The sequence below is a fragment of the Empidonax traillii genome, unplaced genomic scaffold, assembly GCF_003031625.1.
Source record: "Empidonax traillii isolate 1590-97213 ecotype Southwest subspecies unplaced genomic scaffold, ASM303162v1 scaffold86:size2944007, whole genome shotgun sequence".
Classification (NCBI taxonomy): Eukaryota; Metazoa; Chordata; class Aves; order Passeriformes; family Tyrannidae; genus Empidonax; species Empidonax traillii.
The window spans coordinates 2,550,919-2,568,659 of record NW_020955279.1 but is presented as its reverse complement, the minus strand read 5'-3'; the positions used below and the strand labels follow the sequence as shown (position 1 = coordinate 2,568,659).

Below are 17,741 nucleotides of genomic sequence, written 5' to 3'. Positions count from 1 at the left end.
CTGCACCATTCTCCTCCACTGTTACCTCCCAGGCCCAAAATATATTTGTTAGTTTAGGCTGCAAGAATCAGAACCTCAGCACTTTTCCATTATGTCAGGGCTATTCTCAGAACTGTCTTCCTTTGCTTTCCTTTTTCTGTGCAGCCAGTGTCTTCAGGCACCAGCAATGTGACAACTTAATATTCCTTTTTCCCTTTCTAGGGTGATCACAGTACAGGAATTGTTGTACATATTCCTGTCACCCTATTCTAGTGTGGAAATGAACATCCCTGGCACGTACCAACCCCTGTATCAAACCCCAGTTGTTTTTAAGAACTGATCTAGAGACCCCTCCACTCCTATACTCTTCAGAAGACAAAAGCTTTGCCAGAAGAATTAAAGCACCAAGGGTGAAAAAGCCATCCCAAAATTTATTCTCAAAAATGTCAACAGAAACGCATCAGTAGATACTCAAAACTACAGAGTTCTCAAAAGTCATACATTCACAATGTAGAAACGTGACAATTGGGATGCCTTTTGCATGGTCTATGTAACAATATCCATTTTACAGTGTAAACAGGTACTGGTATGTTCTTACTTACAAGTCCAGCAGGAAAGGCACAACTCGGCATACAGAGATCATAAGCAAGAATCAGGTGCAACAACATTACACAAACTTTTGGTAATCTGCATTTCTGGGGCCTTCCACAACAGAGACTGGACTTGAAGATTTCCTGCAGTCCACAGAGAGATCTCTCTCCATCCTTCAGTCCTTCCATACCAAATGCTCACTTTCCAGTCTGGTTCAGATCCCATTACACATCCAGTTCCAGCAGGCGTCAGAGGAATAGTGAAAGGTCAGTCCAGTAACTTTTCAGGTGCTTCCACTAATACATCAGGTTTTGGTTTCAGATAGTGCATGGAAGCATCTGCTTGAATCTCAGTCATTACAGTGGTCATTAATAGAAAAATAGACACTACAACTACAAAAGGAAAAAAATGAGGTAGATAACTTAGAATCCAGATGACTATCCCAGCAACCTTCATACAACACACATGGATCATTAATTACCATTTTGGCAGAATGCAAATTCACAGACCACCAAGAAACTTAATGACCAGAGTAGGAATGCCATCCAAAAACCCACAAAACATTTAACCTAAGCATGAATACTTCATATTTAAATACAGGTTTACACAGACTGATCTCCTAAATTACCCAAATGAAAAAAAAAAAACATAAGAACAAAAAAGTCTCTTGCTAAGGAAACCAGTTCCCATGCCAAATTGCAACAGTCACCTGAGATTCCTTGCAGAGCTTTTAGACCTGACTTCCCAAGGCAAGTCTTCCCTTTCAAGAAGAAACAAACAAAAAAAAAAGTATATACATACCCGCCCATGCTTGTTTGGGGCTCTTGGTATTGAAATAAAACATCTAGGAAAAACTGCACATCTTTGGAAGTAGGAATTTTGGCACTACACTTGAAGGACTGTCCTAATAGTAGTATTAAATAAGCAGCAGTCAACAACAAAGAGAATTAATTACTGGGGAGCAGTGACTAAAGAAAAACAGCAACTTTCTTTCCATAGAACTTCTGAGGCAAAAAAAAAAAAAAAAAAGTAATTAAAAAAACACACAACTGTAGTTTTTATAGCCATTATAGTAAAAAGTACATTCAGAAACCACACAGAGCCAAAAATCCAAACAGAAAAACTCTTCCCAGGAGGGTAGCAGACATTCTAGGATATTTACCCGCATTAATAGTTTTCATTTCTCATCAGTAAATAGAAGCTTTTCCATCAACAGTAGGTTGCTTCCACTCTATTCAAAACCCCCAAGTATCACTCAAAACAGAGGTAAATATTCTAACCTTTGGAATTTCAAGTTGTAGAAACTTCTGTAAGGCTGTACACATTAAAGTCATACGCAAGAACTACTTTGCAAGACCCGCATCTTTCCAAATAGAAGGAAATCCTAATCTTTATTATTTACTATTTGCAAAGCAATATCATGATTGTACTCTGGGCAACTCTTACAAAGACAACCATAAAATCATTTGCACGTCAATAGGAAAATAGGAGGCTGAAGTGGAATCTCTTAAAAATATATGTTTGTGTATATATATATTTGTTCTTTCTGTACGTCAACTTCACTAGAGTTTTTAACTAACAGCAATTTTGTTCTCCTCCATGAAGTGAGGGAACTGGTGTTTTGGCACATTGTCTGCAGCAGCACCACTGGCCTTCTCTGTTTCAGAACCAGTCCCAGACTGGGTCCCATCTATTTTGGAGACTGTAGCAGTGTTTATGGCCGAGCCACCCCCGATGGTGACCGGGAGGGTGGGCAAACCACCGCTCTGGATCACCGAGATCTCGTTGGTCTTCATGGCGATGCCATTGCTGAGCACTGCTGCGTACTGATTCCACACCGTGGGGTCAATGCTCACTGAGGGAGGCATTATATCCTTTGGGAACATTTCAGATACCTTCTTGGGATCGTTCCCCAGCAGAGCCATGGGATTATCAATCGAAAGCCTTCTTCCCCGCCTGGCAGAGTTATTCCACATGTGAGTTCCCACATGGACCTTCCAGAGGGGGGCAAAAAGTGAAGAGAATCATTATTACTGCAGTTCTTTCATGGCATAACCAAGTTCTACTTTGCTTACAGGCACATTGCCCAAAAGAAGTCACATTTGCATTCAGGTAAGTGTTTCAGTTGGGTAGTTTTTGTCAGCGTTCCCTTCCTGGCATGTGTATGACAGAGTCATTCCACTACCTGAGAATATCATGGATCTCTAGAGTTTACTGCTCAAGGGCTCATAGGACTGTGTTTTACACTTATTTTAAGTGGAGTTGGCAAAGAAGCTGCTCTTTCCCCCAGAATAAAAGCCACGTTATCTGCTGTGAACATACTATACTGAAAAAAATACTGGTTAATGAAAATCATCCACCAAGCAATTTGGAAGAGAAACATTAAGTAATGTGCGAGATTTCACCTAAGCTGAAATCTTCCATACCACACGCTGCTAGTACTTCCAGCAAGGGACTGTTTGCAAACTGCAGAGTATTTTCTCTCCCCATCAGTATTCTATCTCCTATTTATACAAGAGGACTGACAAGCTTGAAGAGTTTCTAACAGGAAGGGAGAAGGCTCTGTGAGGGTGAGGGAGCTGCAAGTCCCTCACAGAGCAAATAGATTCATCTGACAATAAGGACGGGCTCGCAGCTCTTCTTCAGCAAGTGCTTAGACACAATCCCCAACTACTTTGTGCCATCTCAGGATTATCCTGTTTTAATCCCTCCTCATCTCACAGTGTTTCAAGCAGTGCAGTGTAATGCATTTACTCTGCAGGCAGAATTCTGTAGCATTCAGTCTGTGAGAAGTTTATGTCTTGACACATCCAAATCCAAATGAAAAAGAAAAAAGCAATCTGCTTAGTAAGGGCTAAGCCTTCCCTTCCATCCCAAAAGGAAAGCCAAGGACAGAAGTGAAGACCTGCAGGCAATCTCAGGACAGTGTTTAGTGAGAAACTGTGTGAAGAAACCCAGGGAGGAGAGACAAAAGTCAAAGACAACTATGTGAGGAACTAAAAGAAACGTTGCCCCAAAGGGCAGGTCAAATATTAGCAAGTCTTTCCATCTCTGGTATGAGTTTCACCAAGAAAGGAGATCAACACCACAGAGATGACCTACCTTCAGGTTTCCTTTTGTGGTGAAGGCTCTCCCACAGATGGTGCAGGCAAATGGTTTCTCCCCAGTGTGGGTCCGCTCGTGGATCTGCAGGGCGCTGGCAGAGGAGAAGTTCTTCCCACATGTAGTGCAGATGTGCTGTTTGGCGGGACGGCAGAACTTGGGTCGTGGCACGAGGAGAGGGGCAACCCCTGGGGACAGAGCTGGTGGGCCAATGAAGTGGCCAGTGCTAATGGGGCGATCGCTGGGCAGCTCCATCTTTATCAGGGCTGGGGGGGCTCTAACAAAAGCAGCTGGAATACTACTTCGGCCTGGAAAGAAAGCAAAGAATAATGTTTATCCCAACCTCATTCTGCTTCAAAGCTGAAGCCTGGCTAAGGCTCCAGAGGCCCTGCCTGTGGAGCTGCACGAGCCCGAAGAGCACATCTGCAAAGCCCTCCAGAGACACATGACAGGGCTGCTACTAAACTTCCTGGGATACCCCAAAACAAATCAGTTCATCCCTTTTCTTTGCTGGTGAGCTTATGAGCTAGCAAGTTTTGCTTACGAGTCAAATTTAGATAAACATTAACCTTAATACTAAAGAGCCTGAAAAGCCCGCAAATGATTCCAGGGTTTCCATGACACGTCCCTGGGATAAGCAGTTTTCCCACAGAACTCAAATGTGTATCTTTAAAGAGATATAAAGAAGTATTAGGTGAGCCCATGTAATATACTAAATGCATGGTCTCTATTAATTTTAAGAACCTCTATGCTACCCCTTGCAGGAGATGACAGCACTTAAGTCTAATCCTAACAGAGGAAAAAGAGGGGAAAGCTGAGAAAGTTTTGTTTCCTGTTGGTCCTTTTTAGAGATGAATTTTCTCCAGTCTTACTGCCCCACCCCAAGTTATCCCCAGCATTTTGAGTTACTCACCATATTCTCCATTCGCGAAGTGTAACCCGGGTTCTTCTTTAATGACCTTCCGACCAATATTGCCGTAAGTTAAATCCAAAGCACCAACAACCCCTTCTATTTCTGCAGGAGCGTTCTCAGGACCCTCTGGTTTATTTCCCAGGCCTGAATCTTCTTGATTGTTGAAGGCAGGTGACTTTGACCTCACGCTCTCAGCTTGGCTGTTGGCTGGGGACAGAGCCTGGATAGATGCAGACTCGGAGGCAGCAGGACTCCTGCCATTCTGATAATCTGGGTCTCCTGCCACAGAGGACGAATCATTTGTCATGCCATCACTTTCTGCTGAGCCGTTGTCGCTAGACTTCAAACTGCTTTGCCGCTGCAAATTCAAAGAGGTGACAATCTTCATTTGATTCTCCAGGGCAGTAACACCAGAGAAGGAGGCTGCTGTGGCTGGCGACTCTGATTGTGCGTCGTACGGAGTGGGAGGTTTTGAAGAACTCCTGGGGCCATCCTGAGAGTCCATGTCCTCTTCCATCTCTATGCTTTCCACGGTCTCATCTGGGCGACTGATGTCTCCATTCTTCTCAGCCACAGCGGGATCCACGTCGGCGCTGTCGCAGGTGTTCTCTGGCATTGGTGTGTTGGGGATCTGCCCCCCCATGTGCATGCGGATATGCTGCTGCAGCACGACGGCATTTGTAAACTTCTTCTGGCAAATAGGACACGAATGCTGCATCTTCAAAGGAGTATTGGCCCGGTGGACACCATAGTGAGTTTTAAGGTTCCCTTTAGTGGAGAAAGCACGGCCACAGATCTTACACTTGAACGGCCTCTCCCCGGTGTGAGTGCGATAATGCATTTTGAGTGAACTCTGGCAGCTCAGCACTCTGTGACAGATCAGGCACTCGTTGGGGTCAGCAGTGGATTTGTCAATATTTTCAACCAGTTGCTGAAGCTTCGATGTCTCTGAGCCTTGCTCGTTTGACCCACTTACATGGAAGATGCTCACACTGCAGGTGGCTTGTGGTGAGCTCAAGCTTTGCTCTGTTCCCGACTCGTGACCGACTGCCCCCGACGAGGAGGAGCCACCCTCACTTTCTGGAGACGGCCTTGACTGCAGATCACTTGAGAACGTACCAGGCAGAGACTCTTTAATGCCTGCTAGGCTGGAGATGGCCTGAGGTGCCCCCGTGGCCGCAGAGGTAGGCAGAGTTGTTAGGAGAGGTTTGCTATCCACAATTAGGTTAGACTCATCCAGTGGCACAGACATCCCGTATGGGATTCCAGTGCTAGTGGGAACATTGTCCAGGTGCTCAGGAACCGGATAAGGATTCATCTTTATGTGGGGGTATTTGTCTTTGTGACGCTGAAAATGCACTTTAAGGTTTCCTTTGGTTGTGAAGCGGTTCCCACAGATGTTACACTTATAGGGCCTTTCTCCGGTGTGGGAGCGGAGGTGGATCTGCAGGGCACTGTCATTGCCAAAGACCTTCCCACAGAATTTACACTTGTGTTTGAAGAACGGCTCTTCTGCATTCGGTTTGCTCTCAGACACACTAATGTTGGGAGGTTTCCCCTTCCCCTTCTTCGCGGAATCTATGACAGAAGAAACAGCCGAAAGCGGATTTTGGAAGATGACGGAGTTGGAGGACTGAGGTAGCAAAGGATTCGGGAACTGAGAAATGGAGCCGGGGAGGCTTCGGCTTCCCTCTGGCTTCAGGGGGAAGGAGGAGGACAGCCCAGCAGCCAGCGAGCTGGCGGCTGCAATGCCAGTGTTAGAATGAGGTAGTTTTCCTTGCTTCAAGGATTCCAGTGATAGGCTCTGGCTTCCAGCTTTCTGTCCAATTAAAGCCACAGCAGCCGACAGCTGCTGAGACATGTGAGCGCCCAGAGCTTTTAGTGGATCAGTAGCAGCTGCTATAGAAGGATGCAGGGCATGGGGAGCCATCATGGCAATCTGAATGCGGATTTGCTCCGTCAGCTGAATCTGCTGGAGTTGCTGCTGCTGCAAACACACGAGCTGCTCCAGGATCATGGGGATAGCATTGAAACCGGCTGCTGAGGAAGAGATGGCATCGGAGGTCCGCTGGTTCACAGCCACTTTAGTGCCACGTATCGTCTGCAGAGTCACGTTAGTGTTTGGTACTTTGGATTTTGGTAGATAGCTCAGCCCGGGAGCCGCAGGCGTGACAGGGGGTTCTATTTTAAGGTACATTCCTCCAACTGATTCAGCATCCATTTTTCCTTCTCTCTTTTCCATAGAACCAGTGCAGCCCTTTGCCTGAATGTCCTTGCGTGCCCTGCTATCCATTCGGTCACTTGGAAAGTTCCCTAGAGAAGCTTCAGAGAAGCTCTCAGGGGGTACTGTTCCCTCACTGTCATTCATGATTAGAACAGGTGGATTTTTAGTGCAATTTTTCTTATGCTCAAGGAATTCAGAGAGAACAAAGAATTCTGCACAGCATTTCTCACAGATTTTAGTTTCCTCCGTGCGGCACCTTTTGGAACTCATTTCACCATCTCTATCACCTGGGACGTCTTGTGGACTCCCTTAAAATAAAAGAAAGTCACATTATTAATTACTAGATTTAAACTAAGTAGTCACTATTCTTAAGATCACTGACTTCACCTGAATTTCAAGTTAAAAAGATACAAAACACTGGAATCAAGTTTGCAAATCAATCAAGTTCTGCTCTTTATGTTGATACCAAACTCTTTGCAGCCAAAAAGAAATCTGCATCTCAGCTGTGTTTTCTATAAAAACAATAATATAAAAGGACTCTCACAAGGCTCAATGAAAAGAGGTTTATCCAAAATCCCTTTATACAGGTAAAAAAGAAACAGTGCAGCAAGGCAGCATCTGCAGCACAAGGTAGACAGAAAAACCATAATAACTCTGAGCAAAACACCGCATAAGCTTATTTGGTGTTTGTACTTCAGGTTCTAAATCATTGTTAACCACCTCTCAGAAATTCATACAAGATTGTTAACAGGGGAACTTCAGAACAATTCTTAATTGTATACTGATGTATTAAACGACTTTCACTCCACCATCATGAAAGTAATTACAACCAAAAAGGGCTGACAAAAGGCCACTATTAGCTTCTAAAACCTTCCCAAAAAACCCCACCTCTAAAAAGACACAGTAGTAAAGACGACATGATTAACTGACAGAACACCACACATAGGTATGAGCCTACATTGATACTGGTGATTATTAAAGCAAACAATCCAAGAAACCGACTTGCAAAACACACCGAGTCGTTTCAGACTTGTTTTGCTGCATCTGCAACTCACCCACTTTTGGGAAGGGGCAGAGAAGGCCAAGCTGGGCTCCTCGTCTGCTCCTGCCCTTCCACCACCAGCACCCCCCAGAACAGACTGAGCAGAGTTTGCACACAGACAAAAAAATAGAAAATCATTCGGGGAAATATCAGAACTGGAATAGAGGTTAACAGAAAGTCTAAACCAAAACAGGATGTTTTTGCTCAGTCTTGCCATCCTTCAAACAACAAACTCGACACCCAGCTCGAGGCAGGCCAGCACTCCGGGCAAGGAGGGGGTAGGAGGGCTCAGGAGGTAAAGCTTTACAGCTGAAGGGGAAGCGGGAAAGGCTCCAGCTGTATTCCAGCCCCCATCAGCTCCTGGAACTTCCATTAAGTGGTCTAATTTTCATGGGTGCCAAGGGTGCAGTAACTAAGTAACTTTACCTTCCACAGACCCAGCGGGGCACACCCCAGACCTGCACCAAGCTGAGAACTTGTGTTGAGATCTGTCCTGCTCAGGCCTCGTGGCTCCAGTAATTCACCCCTGGTGCCGCATTACCGACCCACACCATTTCACAAGGCGAGCCCGAACCTCTGCAAGCACACGAGCTACTTGCGGCTTTCATTTTAGAGGTGTAACCGAACCACACATCTGATACATGTGTATATCCTGTACGTGGCAGGGTGGAGGGGAAGGATGTCCAAGCACATCAGCTTGCTGTTTGAGGGGGGTGTAAAAGGTCTCTAAGGGAGGATATTGCAATGCTTGACACTTCTTAGCTGAACAACCGCATTATACGCCTATTCAACACATCAAACTTCAACGGTTTAATGCTGTGTGGCAGAAAATGTACGTGAACGTTTATTTAAAAAAAAATAAACATTTTATCAATTACAAAACACTGCAAGCATCACAGGCCTGTTCTGCTATCACTACAGCAATAAATCCAAATCAGTAAAAAATCACATACAGTTCAAGTCCTTTAACAGAGAGGAAAAGGTTCTGAGCACTGCTATGATCAAAAATGTTTGGATGCCTCCTATCCAAACAGGGAGAATCAAATGCTCCCACCCCCCGCTTCAGCTCAAACTTCTGTAAGTGAAATAAACAAGTAAAAGCAGGTATCTCCCATCCTCTCATTAAATTGATTCCTCTAACATTGATTTAGCTCTATGCAAAAACATACAGAGAAATCTAGTCTGCAGACAACAACAGAGTCAACCAAGAACACATTATTTTAAACTCCTTTTACAAGACTCTGAGCAGCTATAATGGCAAAGTATCTGTGTAGAAAAAAAGGCAACAGACTTCCAGAACTACTCTATGCGCTGACTTGAGAGGTCTTTACTTGACTGCTTTCCTGCTTCCATCCATTACACGGGTGTTTCACAGAATAAACAAAAACATGAAAATCTCTTTTCCAAATCCCTCAGCAGTAACAGTCTCATCTTCCAGGCCAAACTACACAGTTTACACGTTACAAAATAACTTCAGGTTTCCCTTTTTCCAGCGGTGCAGAAATGTCTGCACCAAAGACTCTTGCCCATCCCCAAGGAGATATTCCAGGATAATGTCTAGACAAGTCCTCAAACTTTAACTTCTTCAAAGCATCTGATAATTTATCTCCCTTTCCTTGATAGTACTTTCTTATATTTCTACTGTTCCACTGATAAGACCACACTAAATTCAATGCTACTTTTCCAACCTCCAGCACAGCCCATACTCCTCCTTTTCTTAATTCTGAGGAGCTCAGGTAACTTTTCTGGTTCTTAAGCAGCAGTTGCTACCTCAGAGAAAGAAAACTCCAGTAAACTGAAGGTACCTGTGATGGGCAGCAGCAGGCAGGTTGGGAGCCCTGCCCCTGCCAGCTCTTGCTGCCACGGTCACGTATTTTATTTTCCAGTTCCCCTGACAGGAAGGCACTAGGTTTAGGACCCCAAGTAAATTCAGATCAGAGCTTGAAACGACTTGCTGCATGACAAATAGGGAAGTTATGCCTTTTTTTCCTTTCTACCTCAGAAAAAGTGAATATATCTTCCCCCGTCTCACAAAGAATTTTAGGTAAGTTCTGTAGCAGGACTCCAGGTTACAGTGTAGTAGCTGGAATAACTAAGGAGCAATTTACTGTTTCATTAAAAACACCAACAGCTTCGTAAAACTCGTCTTGATTTCCAGGTACATCCTCTCCCGAGCACCAAGGGCTGCAATCAGAGCACCTCAGATCCCCAAAACCTCAGCAGTTATCACTAACATGAATTAACGGTCTGAAATCAGGGGTTTTCCATGCCAAGAAACCAGCTCTGCCCACGTACTGTACAAGGATTTACCAAGGAGAGCCCTGCCACAACAATTGCTTGTGCACTTCACTTAACCCTCTCCAAAGGCTTCCCAGGGATAGGACTTCTACTGTGTTTTTTCTGTCTCCCCACCCCCGAATTTCAGGAATGTTATCTCTCAGCATCTAGTTATCCAATAAGTTAGAAGAATGCAGTAAACCCAGCAGGGGGGTTAGATTGAATCACTGACAAATGGATGGAAAAAATCCACTATTGTGTAGGACAAGGCGGTCATCGACAAGGGAGGCTGATAAAATCCACACAGCCCGAATAATTTTTTTTTTTTTTAAGGGAGCCACTAAAAGAGTGAAATAAGTCTGGTTTGATGTGATTTCAAGAAGGGTGTTGCTGGTCTGCCACTCAACTGAGCCACTAGTGACTAGTTTCTTCCAACTGTATTTCACTTGAATTGGGATGAAACTGAGCTCAAGTTTTCCCACTCACTTTTTTTTCCAGGGAGTTTTAATATCTTTGGAGAGCTTACTTTCACCTACAGACTACAGCCGATGCACTATTTTTACTTTAACGTTAACAAAACTATGTATGTCTCTGGTTAAAATTAACTCATGAAGAACTGATTATCGACCCTCCACTCTAGTCCTAGACATGAAACCCTCTGCCATCAGCTCGCTGTTGCTCTCAGGCATCGCGTTCCCCTGATGCTTTTTTCCCATTCCAAGATGAAAATCTGGGACTTCCAAGAACTGCAAGCTGCCCAAAAATTCACTCTCTTTTTCTCCCACTATCAAACAACATTTAGCGCATTTTTTTTTAACTGTAACTATGACAAAATCACTTCCTTGAGTTAAGTAAAACACACGACTGGCTACTTACAGAAATATGCCACAGGCCTTGATGTTTTCTACACTGAAGTCATCAGCTGCGTTTTTCTACCCAAGAACGAACCAGAAACGCGTTACACCTACAATCAGGATTTCACATACTTTCAGGTTGTCTCTCAAGGCTTTAGTTATTTTATTATTTCCCTACTGATTCACCCTTTTGGTGACCCACCTATTCAAGCGACATAATCGGCCGAAGGTAGAACGAACTAACCCGAGTAAAACGCTTCCGAGGAGCGGAATAGGCGTTAGAACACGCGGGGAAAGCGAAGCTCCGAGGCGGCGGTTCCCGAGGGCGCAGCCCCGCTCCGGCCCCACCGACGGCGCCTGGAAGGGGCTCTGAGCCCCCCGAGCGCCGGGGCGGCCCTTGGGAAGCGGCTGGAGTTACCTGCGGGCGCTGCCCGGAGCCCCGGCGGAGGTCCCGGTGCCGGTCGGTGGAGGGCACTCACGGCCCGCGGGACCAGCCACCCCCGGGCGGGGCCACCGCGACCCCCCGGCAGCCACCTGAGCCAACAGCGACTCACTCAACACCCGCAGGACGAGTGGTGTGTCGTCGAGTTCTCCCCAGAGCACTCTGAGCCCCCCCAAAAGCCCCGGTTCCCCCCAAAGCCCCCCCGGTCGCCCTACCTGCCCGGCGGCCGCGCCGCCCCTCCCGCAGCCGCGCAGGCGGCGGCCCCGGACCACACTTAACACTAGTACAGTGTTTAAGAGCGAGCTAAACGGCACAAACCCCGCTGCCAAGGTCAATTGCATGAGAGTCCTAATTGTGAGCCTGACATCAACTTACCACCCACAGCAAGCAGGAGGAGGCAAAGGTTAGAGCAGCAGCTCTGTCAAAACGTCACATGCCGCCGAGCCCGGCGAAAGGGCTCCATCCCTACAACCAATATAATGTTTCACTAACGTAAAAGGAAAAACAAGCCGGGCATCGCCCTCCTCCGCCCCCCGGCACCCTCTCCCCCTTCACACGGCTGCAACACCCCCGGGGATGCTCCCGCGCCCCGAGGCTCCGGGCCGGGCCAGCCTGTCCCGCGACAGCGGCTTCGGGCAACCCAAATTAAACATACAATAAACCACAAAAAAACTTGAGTTTCCTCGTTCAAAACCCCTCTCCACTTCTGCAGAGCTCAACGCACCAAGCGAGGATTTAAATAAAGTAAATCCCTAATTTTGCATTGAGAAAAAAAAAAAAAAGAAAAATTAAAGTTGCAGTTTGATACTGTATTTTTTAAGAATGAATCCGATTTTTAATGGCAGCAATCCAGTACAATGGGTATTTTCAAGCCCTTTGTGAAAATGCTAATTTTCAGTATGTAGCATTATTCCTCAGTGACCACCTGCTGATTTTTTGACCTGTTAATGGATCCCCAGGTTCGCGGGACACTTTAACCCGCTGCATTGTTCACAGAGGTGGGTCCCAAATCGCTTTGCAAAAAAGGAGAACACTTGCAAAAGAGGAGATAAGGGCTTGATTTTATTATTTCGGTTATGTGTATATCCTCGATAATGCCCCATACAAATCCTTGAGGAATTTCGACTTTGTTATGCAGCTTCATCACTTATTATTTACGGGCACACCTGGAGCGGGGAATAGCAAGACTATTTTGGATACTGGCGGGGGGTCCGAGCCACCGGAGCCGTAGCCAAGGTTTGTATTTCTGAGAGCGGAGATCCCGCAGGACGGGGCTCAATGCGGGACCTGCACCAGTCACCGCCCCGGGCGGCTCCGGAGGGTCCCGGCCGGTCCGCGCACGGCAGCTCCGACCCCCTAAACCCCCCAAAACCCGCCGGCCCATGAGCGGCAGGGGAAGCCACCCCCAGGCACGGCCAGAGCTTCACCAGGTCCCCCGGCCTGTGCAGCGGCTCCCGGAGGGATTTCAGCCAGGGTTTGGTTGTTAAAAGAGAATGGGGTAAAAAAAAAAAGCTCCAACAACAACAACAAAAAAGCAGCTGGCCATTGCCCCGGAGAGCGCGGTGTCGAGCGATCCTCCCTCCCTCCCGCACACCTCCCCCGCCCCAGCGGCCGCATCAGGAGTGATTAACCCTTTTGTTTCAGCTCGGGGCCGGAGGTGCCTTTCCAGCAGCGGGCAGAGATTTACATGTGGAAACATCACCTCCATCCCCCAACCTAACCATATGCACAAAGGAAAACAGTCATGCATTAAACATGGGATTTATTGCCTTCTGGCCAGCATGCTGTTTCTTAAGTCACCATTAACCGGACCCAACAATTGCACATTTCGACTCAAAGAAGAGAGGGGGGAGGAGGAAAAAAAAAAATTAAAGCGCCCGAACCTCCTGCGGGCTGGGAATAAGCAGCTCCTGTAACGTGCCGGGGTATTGATCAGTTCTAGGGACGGAAACAAAACCAGTCCTAAAGGATGGCAAAGAACCAAAGAAAGTTCTTGGGGGACACACAGAAACCTTTGGGCACAACGACCACAAGTGTGAACAAATGCAGCCCTGGTCAGCCTCGATCCCCACCCGGGACGGGACGTGCCCTCCTCCCCGCCGCAGTCCCGGCTGGGAGCGGGACGGGCACCGCGGAAGCGTCCCCGGCACCTAGGGCGGTTATAGCGGGGGCAGAGCCCGCACCGGAGCCAGGGAGTCAGCCCCCGCAGCGGGAAGATGCTGCTCCGCCGCGGGAACCGGGCACGCTCCGGGAGCCCCGGCCCTTCCCCGCTCCCGCGGGGGCCACCAGCGAGTGCCCCCTCCCCTACACTCCCACCCCACCGGGAGCTCAGGGCTCATTTGAGCCAAAATTTCGACTTCTCCCGTGGCAAGGCCCAGGGCTGCGAGGTCCCCAAAGAAGGGGACAGCGATTTGCGGTGGCAAAGTCCCTCACGCCTCCCAAATACAAAGCGCTCACGCACACCCCACATTAGCTCACCGGAGTTATTTTAGGAAGTCGGAAATCAAAGATGGCTGGAGGTCAAGCTACAAAAGGTCCAGGGCGATTGTGATCTCCAACAAAAATAGTCCGAGCGTGGAGGGTTTTTTCCCTTTTTTTTTTTCTCCCCCTAAAGTCCCACAAAAATCCTCAAATAACTCCCGAGAAAGTGCTGGATAGATCAAGGAAACCGAACTCGAGCCATTTCCTACTCCTCCGAAGTTGTCTGCAATTTCTTCCTCTGCTCCCCCCACCCGTTTGCCCCCCGCCCCCCCACAATTCTCTCCGCCTCAGGGCATCTTTGGGGTTCCCCTCCCATGAGGCTGCACCCCCAGCACGGCCGCAGCGGGGCCGGCGCGTCCCACGCCGGATCCGGCGGAGGCTCCGCGGGACCGGGGGGTGCGTGCGGACCATTAGGGGGACCACCGGCCGGGCAGGGCGAGGGACCCCTCGGGCACCCCGGCGCAGGGTTGCGCTCCAGAGCGGCCCAAAGCCGAGCCTCCCGCCCCCCAAAAAATAACGAGGTGCCCCGGTCAGCCCCGGGGAACAACACCGCGCGGGGCTCCGCAGGGGCGCAGAGAGTTCAGTGCCCCCAAAAAGCTTGGGGGAGGCCGGGGGTCGGGCTCCTAGCAGAGCCCGCGGGGGGAAAAGAGAGCGGGATGAAGCACGAGGATGGAAAAAGCCCCCCGGGAAGCGCCCCCCGCGCCCCGCCGCCGCCTCCGCGCATCAGCCAAGTCGGGACCCGCGGCAGCTCCGCGCCCCAGCCCCCCCCCCCCCCCCCCCCCCCCCCCCCCCCCCCCCCCCCCCCCCCCCCCCCCCCCCCCGCCCCGGCACTCACCACTTGCAGCATCTGGGGGCTGCTCCTCGGAGTTGATGTGCTGGGGCTTCGCCTGCTTCCGTCGCGACATGGTGCACCAGCATCGGGAGCAAAATAGTAGCAATTATTTTCCTCTTCACAACAAATTCCTAGAGTTGGGAAATTACCCCCATTGGGCGGAATGCGCATGTCAGAGTAATTATGATTATCAATAATGCATTGCGATTTATCATGGGTCCCTGACGGCTGATTGGCCTGAGTCCAAGGGCTCACAGATTATTCAAATCAGCCCCATTGATCCGCGCAGCGGGGCACGCTGGGCCATGTAGTCCCCGCACCCGGCCCGCCCCGCCGGGCCACAAAGGCGAGAGTCCCGCGGGGGCCGGGGCCGCCCCCCTGGCTTTAGGGGGGGGCACCGACCACCTCCCAGAGTAAACAAACAACCCGGCTGCACGGCCGGCCAGGCTCCCGACCGACAATACCTTTGTTGTCTCACCTGCGCTTTTTACATTGTGCTTTAAAAGATTTCTCCCCCCCCCTCCCCCAAAAAAGCAAGCAGAATCCCGGGACAATGCTAATTCTTCCCTTTGTCGTTCGATAAGGTGGAAAAGGGAAGAGCGCTGATAGTGGGAGCGGACAAACCCCGGGTCTCCCGGTGGGGTGGGCAACTCGAGGGGCTTCAAAAGCGGATCCAGACGTTGGTTCTGGCGTTGGTTCAGTTGTTTAGGGACTTTTTAAAGTCTCACTTTCTGGGAAGCCGGCAAAATCGAGCCAAGGGTATTTTTAACAGCAAGTAAAAACGTTACACGTGTAAAAGGTTCGTGTGAAACAGTTGAAATAAGTGATAAGGCAACACTTGGGAAGTGTTTTCCTAAGTTGACTGTGTTAGTACATAGTGGAATCATTTTCGTTTTTACTCTCCTCTCGTGCTGTTGGGTTCCATGTGAACACGCACCACGCTCAAATCCTCCCCACGAGCCCCAGCTGGGTGGCCCTGGGGTTGGGTGTCCATGTGACTGGAGGTGACTGCAGAACCCACCTCAGCTGAGGCTCTAATTTACTGTGCTGTAAAGCCCCCAAGCGTCATAGAGCAGAGTCACTTCAACCCCTCCGACCCCCACTGAAGTCAGATGGATCTCCATAAGCAAAAATGTGAGGATCCTTGAGTATACAGAGATTGCAAAATCTTTGTGGGATATGTGACTGCTTTCTGATTTCATGTGGAACAACACACACACACACAGAGCAGATCTATCTATGAAAAATGAAATGGATTGCTAGAAAACTTTGGAGAGAGAGACTGATTTTGGTGAAGAGACGATTTTGTTGATTTGGAGGAGCAGGACACTGAGTAAGGGTTCAGGAGAACTAGGCTCAGGTCAAGTCAGACTCAACATGCAGTTCCATTGCATTCATCAGCAAACAGTTTACCAGGGTCTGTGCCTCAGTTTCCTGCTTGTGAACTGGGGGTTCCCTAAGCTCCAAAGCTGCTGTGAAGATAAAGACCCACCCAAGGTTATGGGGCGGTTCAGGAGGGTGATGTGGAGTGGAAAACCCGAATGTTACTAGACAGCAGGAGGGAGGAAGTGCTGGTACCTGAGGCAGCCACGCAATTGCCACAGGACATTGCTCAACACCACAGGCTCATTTTACCTGTTGCTTTACCAGCACTTTTACCCCGCAAAAACCCCTGGGGTTTGTACAACACTTACTCTGTTCTAAAATCTGTGCCTGTGCACATGATACAGTCATGCCAAGTACTGGTCAGGATTCTCTCTCTCTTTTTTTTTTTTTTTTTTTTTTTTTTTTTTTTTTTTTTTTTTTTTTTTTTTTTTTTTTTTTTTTTTTTTTTTTTTTTTTTTTTTTTTTTTTTTTGTGGTGCTTGAGGAGAGGGGACCTGGATGGGACAGGCATGAGAAGATCTTAATGTTGTAGACCAGGGTAAACAATGCATCCTGATCTAATTAGTTATATATCCTCTTGGGGTTTGGTTTTGTTTTTGTAGTGTCTCACAAGGGGGTTTTATTTAGCTAAGGATAACACAAACCTTCGAAAAAAATCTTGCAGAGCAGAAGGTGTCACCCTCCTCCTTGGACAGCTATTGAACATGGAAGTCACAGAACAAATTTTGTTTTCCAGGCCACTTTCCTCCCCCTTTCCTCTGCAAGCAAATAATGGTTTACAAACCCCCACTCCTGATGCGCTTTCATGGGTACATTATACCAAGAGAAACTCTGTCTTTACAAATATAAAATAGAAGAGATTAACAGGTATTTAAAATCCCTGACCATTTTTATCTGGTGCTTACTCCACCCCTCTGTTGCCCAAAGAGCTTCTCTGTATTTGTTTGTTTAACCAGCAGTTTGAAATGCTCTTTGTTTCCAAAGTGTGTCCCGAGGAAATAGACTGTTAAACAAGATTGATACCAATTGATCCACAGATAGATATTCACATTGATGAATTTTCTCCTTTTACACTTGATATGCTCAGTGTAACCAGCAGATTTTCAGTTATTACACATAAAGGCACCAACCCACACCAACAAATTTATCGAAACACGCTGGTTTATGTATCAAGCTGGGAGACTGACAGCCCAGTACAGTAGATCCATACTTAAAATAGACAACTCACGTGGAGCATTTGTACTGAATTTAAAGGAATATATTATATGAAATCAATGGAAGTTTTGGTATTGATTTCAGAGGACTGGGATTCCACTCAGCACAGCTCTAACACATTGAAAAAAATACAATACATGGAAAGCATTAGTTTAAAATAAAAATTAAAAAGGTGCTGTATTTAAGGCTGGGATAACAGTGAACGCAGGAGAAAGAGCACAACCAACTGAAAGATGCAGGGAGGAAGAGGGGGAATGTGACCAAAGGAAAGCTGTCCTGATTATATTTTTCTGGGAAGGTGTTCCCAGCCTGTGGTGGTTATAAATAGGCTGCACTGGATGATTACATCATATGCAAAAGGCAAATTGCTTGGCTTTAGCATGATCATATGGATTAGCATGATT

The 17,741-nt window shown here is 47.7% G+C and overlaps 1 protein-coding gene across 1 annotated transcript; it reads right to left on the bottom strand.

Annotated features, from left to right (window-relative positions):
- Positions 1 to 389: 389 nt before the first annotated feature.
- Positions 390 to 14,921, bottom strand: SALL4 (spalt like transcription factor 4). Its single transcript, XM_027881276.1, has 4 exons — positions 14,741 to 14,921; positions 4,586 to 7,117; positions 3,673 to 3,980; positions 390 to 2,564 (listed from the first exon to the last, which is right to left on the bottom strand). Exons 1-4 carry the CDS (start codon positions 14,808 to 14,810, stop codon positions 2,142 to 2,144), a joined length of 3,333 nt encoding a protein of 1,110 aa, XP_027737077.1. The 5' UTR covers positions 14,811 to 14,921; the 3' UTR covers positions 390 to 2,141.
- Positions 14,922 to 17,741: the final 2,820 nt, after the last annotated feature.

What these genes read in the sequence shown, in the direction of transcription:
- SALL4 (XM_027881276.1), bottom strand. Translation starts at nt 14,810, where the DNA reads ATGTCGCGACGGAAGCAGGCGAAGCCCCAGCACATCAACTCCGAGGAG. An exon ending in GCCCCCAGATGCTGCAAGTG is followed by an intron (nt 7,118 to 14,740) that starts GTGAGTGCCGGG and finishes TTTTATTTTAAG; the next exon opens with GGAGTCCACAAGACGTCCCA. An exon ending in CTTCGCGAATGGAGAATATG is followed by an intron (nt 3,981 to 4,585) that starts GTGAGTAACTCA and finishes CTTTCTTTCCAG; the next exon opens with GCCGAAGTAGTATTCCAGCT.